At 58.7% G+C, this 9,541-nt stretch overlaps 1 protein-coding gene across 2 annotated transcripts in view; it reads left to right on the forward strand.

Moving 5' to 3' along the window:
• SPEG (striated muscle enriched protein kinase) overlaps positions 1-9,541 on the forward strand; it is a 60,177-nt gene that overhangs the window by 8,238 nt on the left and 42,398 nt on the right. Inside the window, exons 1-6 of one of the 2 annotated variants that reach the window (XM_004376347.1) lie at positions 863-911; positions 1,867-1,880; positions 2,434-2,523; positions 2,606-2,765; positions 5,819-7,113; positions 9,205-9,348. In XM_004376347.1, the coding sequence (XP_004376404.1) occupies positions 6,285-7,113; positions 9,205-9,348 (973 nt within the window). In that variant the 5' untranslated portion in view covers positions 863-911; positions 1,867-1,880; positions 2,434-2,523; positions 2,606-2,765; positions 5,819-6,284. Of the gene's footprint in view, positions 1-862; positions 912-1,866; positions 1,881-2,433; positions 2,524-2,605; positions 2,943-5,818; positions 7,114-9,204; positions 9,349-9,541 lie in introns of those variants that run through there. The other variant, XM_004376346.1, reaches the window with a different exon arrangement.

Consider the following 9,541-nt stretch of genomic DNA (forward strand, 5'->3'; position numbering starts at 1 on the left):
GGGCGCGTTCCGGGGGCACCGCGCTGTGCCCAGAGAGCGCAGGCCCTCGCCGCGCTGCAGGGCAGACCTCCGTCGCCAACAGCCCCCGCCACCACCAGGGTGGCCCCCTCCGCAGCCCTTGGCGTGGAGCGCCCACTTTCTCCTTGGCCACCTCGTCTTTCCTCGCCTCTGCCCATCCCCGGCCCCAGCCCCCCTCCCGGCTCGTCCCAATCCCCCACTCTGGAGCCTTCCATCTTCCCAAGCTCCTGGAAGCAACGCACACGAATCTGCGCTGCGCTCAGGAAATTCCCCAAGCCCTGCCCTGTCCTCCGCAAACCCGAGCCTCCTTCCAGCATTTGTGAGGCTCTGTCCCTTTGGGGGACCTTGCTCTCTGACCCCATCACCCCAGCCCTGCCCTCTTGACACCTCTCCCAGGTATCTGCCCTCCCCACCTCACCCGGGAATCTGTATCCTCCTCCCTACATCTCCCAGTCATCCTAAGTACCCCCCACCCCACCCCCATCTCTTCCTTCCCAGCATCCTAATTACCTTCTCTCCTATCCTCTGTAGCTGGGAGTGTTGCTCTGTCCTAGCCCTGTGAGCCTCTGTCCAGCCTCCAAGTCTCTTGCTCTCCTCTCCCTCCTTCCTCCCCTGCTCCCTCCAAGAGCCAAGCTGAGTAGCCTGGAGCTCCAGCTCTGAGGGCTGAATGGGAAAGGAGACCTGGAAAATTCCCCACTGGGGAAGCTGGTGCCCTGGGTGTTTGTCCAGCCTCCCCCTGACTGGCCCCTGGAAGGAGTTGCTGCTTGATGTAGCAAGTGTGGACAGGAGGTATAGGGATGTCAGAGGTGAGCCTCCTCCTCAATGACTCGTTCTGGCTTTTCTCTTGCAGAAAACCGGCCACTCCCGCCGGGCCTTTGGCCGACTCACCCATGGTGCGTGGACCGTGGCTGTCCCTTTACTAGTCCATGCCCACTCCTCCTCTTGGTCCCTGTCCCTTGATGAGGCATCAAGGCCCTAAAGATAGCCCATAAGATGTGGGAACCCCACCCACACACACACAGTCACCTACCCACCCACCCAAGAAAGCCCCCTGTACCCTGCAGTCCAGAGAGGGCTTAGCAATGGGGTAGATCACTAGTACACCTCACCAAAGGCCTGGACTCACTGTTCTCCATATGAGGGGCCAAGTGGGGAGGAGCTCACTGCCTTGCTTGGGCTCCTGCTCATCATGGCGCCCATAGGGTAACTGAGGCACAGAACCTGACTCTGGAAAAGTGGAAAATACGCCCAGGAAACTTTGCTCCTAGCCTAGGCACTGGGCATGTTTGAGGATCATTCAGCAGAAGAGAGGGACCCTGACGAGGGTGCCTGTCACATCATGATGCAGGCAGTTGGGGGGTCGCTTTGCAAGGAGTCCGAGCACAATGCAAATATGGTAATAGAGGGTAGGCTTGGTCCCTGATGGGAGGGCTAAGGTCTATAACTGGGCTGGCACTGGCAGGAGTGTGTGTGTGTGTGTGTGTGTGTGTGTGCGCGCGCGTGTGTGTATGCATGCATGGCCAGTGGGAGCACAGGGTGTGGGGACCAGCAAGTGCCAAGGGTGCCACGATTGCTGGGGCAGTTGGACTAACCAGCCAAGACATGTGAGCTCCCCAGTGCTGGGCACAGGCGGGGAGCCTCAGGCAGTCAGAGAATGAGTGATACCTTGCCCATCCCAGGTGTTTCTCTCCTGCCCCATCCCTATAGGGCATCTCTGGGTATTGGGTACCTTCACACCCCCTCTGTCTTGCCTGCCCACCATGCCCTACTCCACAAACGCTCTGATAACAGTCTGTCCATGTCTCTCTCCTGCTGCTCCTATGGAAGCGAAGTTTTCCGCTCCTGCAGAAAGCAAAGTTACGGTAGGAAACTGGCTCCTGCCCTAGCCCGCCACTCCCCTCTCCCCATGCCTGGCTGGCCTCTCCTCACCCTGCCTCAGCCGCACCCTGATGTGTTCCAGCTGGTTTGGGGTTGAGGACAGGCTGGCCCTGCGGCTGGTCAAGTGCTCTGACAGTACAACTCTGAGGTGACTCCCCTTTGTTCCTGGGGTACTGGAGCCCAGAATGTAGGGCTTTGGAACCTAGAACTTTGTTATTTGGGGGCCACACAAGGGGAGAAGGGAAGGTGAGGAGGCCCTGGTAATCCATTAAGTAGTTGGGAGGGGGGACAGTGGCCTCAAGGGCCCCAAAGAGGCAAGGGTGAGTAGCCAGGGGCCCAGAGATGAAGCCAGGGCACTGACATGGCAGCACAGGATGGCATGGGGGTGTGGACAGTAACAGAGGGAAGAAGGCAGGGGGCCGGGAGCCCTACCAGTGGTAGGATGGAGCCTGCTGTGGGGGAGGCAGGAGGCGACAGAGGAAAGAGTTGGTGTCAGAGGAAGGAGGGCCCTGCCCACACAGACCCCTTCTTCTCCAGACTCGGAGACGGGTGAGGATGACATCAGTGATGTGCAGGGGACCCAGCGCCTGGAGCTTCGGGATGATGGGGCCTTCAGCACCCCCACGGGTGAGCTATCCGGATGCTCAATGAACGGGCAGGTGGGCTTCCCACAAGAGATGCTTTGGCCTCATGGTGCTCCTTTCCCTAGGGGGCTCTGAGACACTGGTGGGCACCTCCCTGGACACACCCCCGACCTCCGTGACAGGCACCTCTGAGGAGCAAGTGAGCTGGTGGGGCAGCGGGCAGACGGTCCTGGAGCAGGAAGCGGGCAGTGGCGGTGGCACCTGCCGCCTCCCAGGCAGCCCAAGGCAAGCACAGACAGCCGGGGCCGGGCCACGGCACCTGGGGGTGGAGCCGCTGGTGCGGGCTTCTCGAGCTAATCTGGTGGGCGCAAGCTGGGGGTCAGAGGATAGCCTTTCGGTGGCCAGTGACCTGTACGGCAGCACGTTCAGTCTGTACAGAGGACGGGCGCTCTCGATCCACGTGTAAGTAACGGCCTTGCTGTGGCCTGCACTGTCCCACCTCACCATGCTGTCCTGCACTGCCACTCACTGCTCCATTGGCCTCCACCCATCTGCCCTGCACTGCCCAGACCCCCACATGCACCCCTCTGTGCACTCTCCACCCCCACTGCTTCCACTCCATCTTCCCACACTGCTCCATCCTCCTCCTGTCCTGTCACCACCTACATCCTCCTGCTTCCACCTGTCCTGGCTCACCATGCCATGGCCATTGTCTTGTGGACCCCTGTGTCCCTTCCTCCTTCTCCAAGCTCTCCAGTTTCCCTGGGGCCCTCTCCTGCCTCGCCCATTCAGGCTACAGTTGTCCCTAGGATTCCCCCCCCTCGGGGGCCCCCTCCGTGCCTGCTGTCTCAGCAGCTGCTGCCTTTTCATCTCTCTGCACATTCCTGTTCCCATGTGGGCCTTTTTCTGGGAGGAACGGAACCTTTCCAAACGGCAGCTCCCGGGAGAGCAGGAGAGCAACCAGGAGAGAGAAGAGAGTGAGGTGGTCAGGGGGCAGATGGGGTGAGGGGCCGTGGAAGCAGGAAGAGGTTGTGGGGCGTGTGGGGGAGAGGGCAGGGGGCTGGGGGAGGGAGGGGATGGAGACAGGGGGGTGCTGGTGGAGGTAGAGGGCTTGGAGGGATGGAGACACAGGGGGCAAGTGAAGCCCTTGTGGGAAATGCCCGAGGAGGGGGTGGGTGTAGGGTTGTCCTGGCAGAGGTGGCACGGAGTGGAGGTGTTGGAGTGAAGCACTGGAGCCATTTTAGGAGATTTGGGGGCTAGCAGATAACAGGAGGGAGTGCTATAGCAGAAGAGGGAGTGGCTGATGATAGAGGTATTGGGGGTATTTGAGGAGCTGAGAGGGGGCCTAATTTCTGGTGGGTATGGGTGTGGGTGGGAGGTACCATCATGGAGAAGAAAGAAGGGACTTGACTCATAGAGGGGGAGCTGTTTTGAGGGTGGATGGAGTGGCCAGGGATGGGCAGGGGAGAGGTCTAGGATAGGGGGTAGGGGAGGCTCCCTTGGCTTATTGTGTTGGCGTTACCCAGGCGGCCCTGTGCCCTGGACTCGCCTGCCTTTTTCTTCCCTGCCTTTCTTTACCAGGCCCCAGCCGAGCCGGAGTTGCTATGGCAACTTCCAAGGAACCCATTTCCTTAGTGATGTCTGTGGTACGGAGGCTGGCCTGGAGCTCTGAGCTGCCGGCAAGAGGCCTCCTATACTGTCCCCAGTTTCTCTCCATGTTTTACCCCGTTCCTGCCCCTCCCCTAGAGGAGACCCTGCCTTCTGCAGATAGCTGGCTAAGGTTTTGCTCTTTCAGATCCTCTGTGCTGCCACCACCCCTAGCCAGTCAGAGGTGGGGTCTGTGGTGTGAGGGGCTGCCCAAGTAGGCTAAGATATCATTATGCTCAGGCACCCCTAGAATTTCTGCTCATGGGAAATACCCTATTTCACCTCCCTCTGTGCCCCCAGAAACCCAGACATTCTGGAGGGAACAAGGAAGGGCTCAGGAGTCAAACTACCTGGGTTTCAATCCTAGCACCAACTATTTCCAAGCTGTGTCACCTTGGTAAGGCACTTAACCTCTTCGAGCCTCAGTTCTTCCTCTGTAAATGAGATAATAGTAGTTCTATCTCAAAAGATTGCTGTGAGGATTAAATAATACTATGTATTTTAAACAGTATATGCTTGGCACACAATGAGCCATTTCACAAGTTTTTATTAAGCTCTAATTTACAGCAATGGATTTTTTTTTTAATGCACCAGGTATGATGCTAATAGCTTTCAGATTCCTTGTCTTATAATCATTATGTTTGATGTGCCCCTCAAGGACCTAGACAGGGGAAGCTGATGCCTAGCTTTTGGGCAGCTAAGTAGGTGAAAGGAGTCCTTTGGGCTGACCAGCTGCTTCGCTCCTCCTCTCCTTCCGTGCCCCATTCAGACCCACTTGGTAATTTCTGAGCAGACTCCTTTAGGAGGCTTCCGTGCTTCTCGGGGAGATTTCTAAGGACTCAAAAGAAACTTTCCCAGGGGCAGGGCAAGGTCAAAAGCCTAGATGGGGGCAGATTGATCATAAACCAAAAAACCCCATTGCTGTCGATTCAGACCCATAGTGACCCTATAGGACACAGTAGAACTGCCCCATAGGGTTTCCAAGGCTATAAAAGTCTTTATCGAAGCAGATTGCCACATCTTTCTCCTGCAGAGTGCCTGGTGGGTTCAAACCACCAGCCTTTCAGTTAGCAGCCTTGTATTTAACCACTGTGCCACCATGACTCCTTAGATTGATCATAGGGAACTCAGAGGTCTTAATAGGTGCTAGGCAATCACAAGGTTGGGGGCATTGCTCCCTGAAGGCTGGGGCCTGGTGGAGGAGGCAGTTGCTGCTTTTCTAAGGGCCACAGTGAAGGGGGTATGTCCTCTGAGGATGGGCAAGGGTGTAGGGGCCAGCTGGGGGCAAGAATGAGGGGGAGGTTGCATTCCTGAGAGGGCCTCTCCCCCTCCCACTCTCCATGCTCCCTTCCCCACTTCATCCTTTGGGTCCAAGCCTCATGCTTTTTTCACCCTCATGCTTAGTTCTGTTTCCCAGCTTCTGGGGGCTGGGGGGAGGGGGCTGGCCAGAGCCCCCTGGGGCTGAGTCTGTACCTGGACCCAGCGCTAGCCCAATCTTCTGGTGCCAGAGCTGCCAGCCTCTCTCCCCAGCACCTGCTCTGGCTGTGCTCTCCTCTTGGGGGTACGGGGCGGGGGCTGGCCCATATCACCCACAAGCCTGCCCAGCATGCCCCACTGCTCAGTTCCTGCCACGAGCTGAGGGTCTAGGAGGGGAGTCCCCCTAAATCTTCTCCCCGGTCTTGGTTCTGCAGCAGCGTCCCTCAGAGCGGATTGCACAGGGAAGAGCCTGACCTTCAGCCTCAGCCAGCCAGCGAAGCCCCGCGTCGCCCGGCCCCGCCGCCTCCCTCCAAGTCCGCGCTGCTCCCCCCGCCGTCCCCTCGGGTGGGGAAGCGGCCCCCGCCAGGACCCAGCGCCCAACCCCCGGCGCCCCCCACGTCGCCCCACCGGCGCACTCAGGAGCCTGTGCTGCCGGAGGACGCCACCACCGAAGAGAAGAGAGGGAGAAAGTCCAAGTCATCGGGGCCCTCGCTGGCGGGCACGGCGGAGTCCCGGCCGCAGACGCCGCTGAGCGAGGCCTCGGGCCGCCTGTCGGCGCTGGGCCGCTCGCCGAGGCTCGTGCGAGCCGGCTCCCGCATCCTGGACAAGCTGCAGTTCTTCGAGGAGCGCCGGCGCAGCCTGGAGCGCAGCGACTCGCCGCCAGCGCCGCTGCGGCCCTGGATGCCCCTGCGCAAGGCCCGTTCGCTGGAGCAGCCCAAGTCCGAAGGCGGCGCGTCGTGGGGCAGCCCCGGAGCCTCGCAGGAGGAGCTGCGGACGCCGCGGGGCAGCGTGGCGGAGCGCCGCCGCCTATTCCAGCAGAAGGCCGCCTCGCTGGACGAGCGCACGCGGCAGCGCAGCCCGGCCTCCGACCTCGAGCTGCGCTTCGCCCAGGAGCTCGGCCGCATCCGCCGCTCGGCGTCGCGGGAGGAGCTGGTGCGCTCGCACGAGTCTCTGCGCGCCACGCTACAGCGCGCCCCGTCCCCGCGAGAGCCCGGCGAGCCCCCGCTCTTCTCTCGGCCCTCCACGCCCAAAACCCCGCGCGCCCAGAGCCCCGCCGCCGCCCCGCCGCCCCCTCCGAGCTTCGCGGGCAGGTCGGGGGACGAGCCGGCGAGGTCCCGGAGCCGCGGGCCGAGGACAGAGCCGGGGGAAGGGCCGCAGCAGGAGGTTAGGCGCCGCGACCAGTTCCCGCTGACCCGGGCCAGAGCCATCCAGGAGTGCCGGAGCCCCGTGCCGCCTGCCGCCGCCGAGCCCCCCGAGGCCAGGACGAAAGCTCCCTTGGGTCGGAAGCGGGAGCCCCCGGCGCAGGCCGTTCGCTTCCTGCCCTGGGCCACGTCGGGCCAGGAAGGCGCTGCAGCGCCCCAGACCTTGGAAAAGAACAGGTCGGGGCCTGAGGCCGAGAAGAGGCTGCGCAGAGGGCCGGAAGAGGACGGGCCGTGGGGGGCCTGGGACCGCCGAGGGGTCCGCAGCCAGGGCAGAGGTCGCCGGGCCCGGCCCACCTCGCCTGACCTCGGTAAGATCGCAGGAAGGGCTGAGGAGGTACTGGGACCTGGGAAGGGGGGTCCTGGAAGCCAAGACTTCTCTGTAGGAGTATCCCCCTGGCTGCGGGTGTGGTTTATCAGGGAAGGCCTGGACACAGGTTCGCCTTTGAGTGAAGGATTGTGTTAGAACCTGCCTCCTGGTGAGGCAGCGTGCGAGTGTGTTTTGACAGAGGTGGAATGCGTGGGGCTGAGGTGTGAGCAAAGACTGTGCCCAGATGCTTGCCACAGGTCCCCTGGGTCCAGTGGCCTGCTAGGCTGTTGGGCCGAGGACCAAGTGTTGGGGAGACACTGGTGGAAACCTAAGGAACCTCTCCACACCCCCACTTATCTGTGGGAGATGAGATAATAACCAGTCTCAATAAATCATTGGTCAGGTCCCTGTTACAGGCAAGCTTCCGGCCAGCCAACTCTGCCCTGTGATCCCCTTCCCATCCCCAGCCATCCCCTAGCCTTTCCTTGCCCTCTAAGATCTGGCCCAACTGCCCCCTCTAGCCTCCTCTCTCCTGTCCTTGTGTCCCTGCATCACTGTGGTCTCTGTACATGCCAGCCTGTGTGTTGTCTCCCAACCTTCCCATGGGTGATGCCTGATAGCCAGAGTGCCCTGCCTCTTGCCAACTCCTGCTCATCTTGAATGTTCAGCTTGGGGCCCACCTCCCTGAGAGGCAGAGGAAGCCATCCCTGACACGTCCCCGCTGTTTGCAGCGTCCCATGCTAGATGCTGCTACCCACTGCTCCCCTGAAGCCCTGTCAGTATCTCTTCCATTGCATTTACCACCTTGTATTTTTGTTCATTAAAATTATTTTTCATTTAAGTCCATTGTCCTAGTAGCAACCATTATTGCACATACACACAGCCACGTACCAGGCATTGTATTAGCTAGGCACTTAGGAATGTTATCTCATCTTAATCTGTATGTCAGTTTTGCAATACCACCAATTTCGGGTGGTATTGGCTCCATTTCACAGATAACTGAAGTTTGGAGAAATTATCAAGTGTGCCCAAGGTTATGTAGCTAGGAAGTGGCAGAATTTGGATTCTCACTGCTTTTTGCTGTCTACGCTACCCTTTATGTAGCTTGTAGGACGTCAGAGTTGGGAAATACCAGAGATCCATGGCAGTGGACTTTTATTCTCTCTCTGGGTATATGTACTTCCTGTAAGCAGGGACTAAGTCTTATTTCCTGTCGCCTCCCATGCAGTGTCTAGCGTGCAATCAGTGCAGTGTTACTGTTGGGTGAATGGAAGAAATCAAAGCCGGTCTTCGTAAGGCGTCTCAGACCAATGTGTGACCCACCTGCTGCTGCTTTTGAATCCAGTGGCACCTTGCCCACATCACTAATTTGACAATTCACCACATGTTGCCCTGTGACACCATTACAGTATTACTACTTAAGTCTTGGATTGCTATTAGCTTATCCTCTCCCTTGTCTTTTTTCTCAGACAGGTTGTACGCTTTGGAAGCTTGTAAACTCTTGTGACCCTCAGAGTGCCTTGTACCCGAAAAAAAACTATTGCCGTCCAATCGATTCTGACTCATAGCAACCCTTTAGGACAGAGTAGAACTGCCCCATAGGGCTTCCAAGGCTGTAATCTTTATGGAAGCAGACTACCACATCTTTCTCCCATGGAGATGCTGGTGGGTTTGAACTGCTGGCCTTTTGATTAGCAGCTGAGTGATTAACCACTGTGCCACCAGGGCTCCTTTTGTGCCTTGCACAGGGCCTGGTATATCTGCATGTTGACTGATTTATATTAAGACACATACAGTGCAGTCCCTGCCTTTCTCTAGAAACTGACATTCTGATTGTGGCTGAAGTCGAGAAGCAGCCAAGCTAACATGGAGTCACATCTATTCTGTCCTGTTGGAAAATCCCTGTTCTGCCTTCCTTTCTTACCTGTCACAAGTCATTCAGGAGAGACCCCCTCCTTCCCTCACCCTGGCCTTCTGGAAGCCCCACTCTCTGGATTTGGCTCTCTAGGATAGGGAGCTGCCAACACCCCCTACCCCCCGTCATCCCCACAAGGATCATGTCCCCTTACCCTATCACCTGTGTTTCTGTCAGAGTCTTCGGATGACTCCTATGTGTCCGCTGGAGAAGAGCCCCTGGAGGCCCCTGTGTTTGAGATTCCCCTGCAGAATATGGTGGTGGCACCAGGGGCGGATGTGCTGCTCAAGTGTATCATCACTGCCAACCCCCCACCCCAAGGTGAGCTCCGGGGCTGGGGCCACGTTGAGGTTGAGGTGGGGGGACATGTGAGACAGGGAAGGGGAGATTCTCTCTCCCCATTTTCCCTAGCATTCTCTGAGGGACGGGGAGAGGAGGGGAGATTGTTCTGTCCATGGTGGCTGGCCTGAATCGTGTGTGTGTGTGTGTGTGTGTGTGTGTGTGTGTGTGTGTG

Source organism: Trichechus manatus, unplaced genomic scaffold (assembly GCF_000243295.1).
Source record: "Trichechus manatus latirostris isolate Lorelei unplaced genomic scaffold, TriManLat1.0 scaffold00041, whole genome shotgun sequence".
Lineage (NCBI taxonomy): Eukaryota > Metazoa > Chordata > Mammalia > Sirenia > Trichechidae > Trichechus > Trichechus manatus.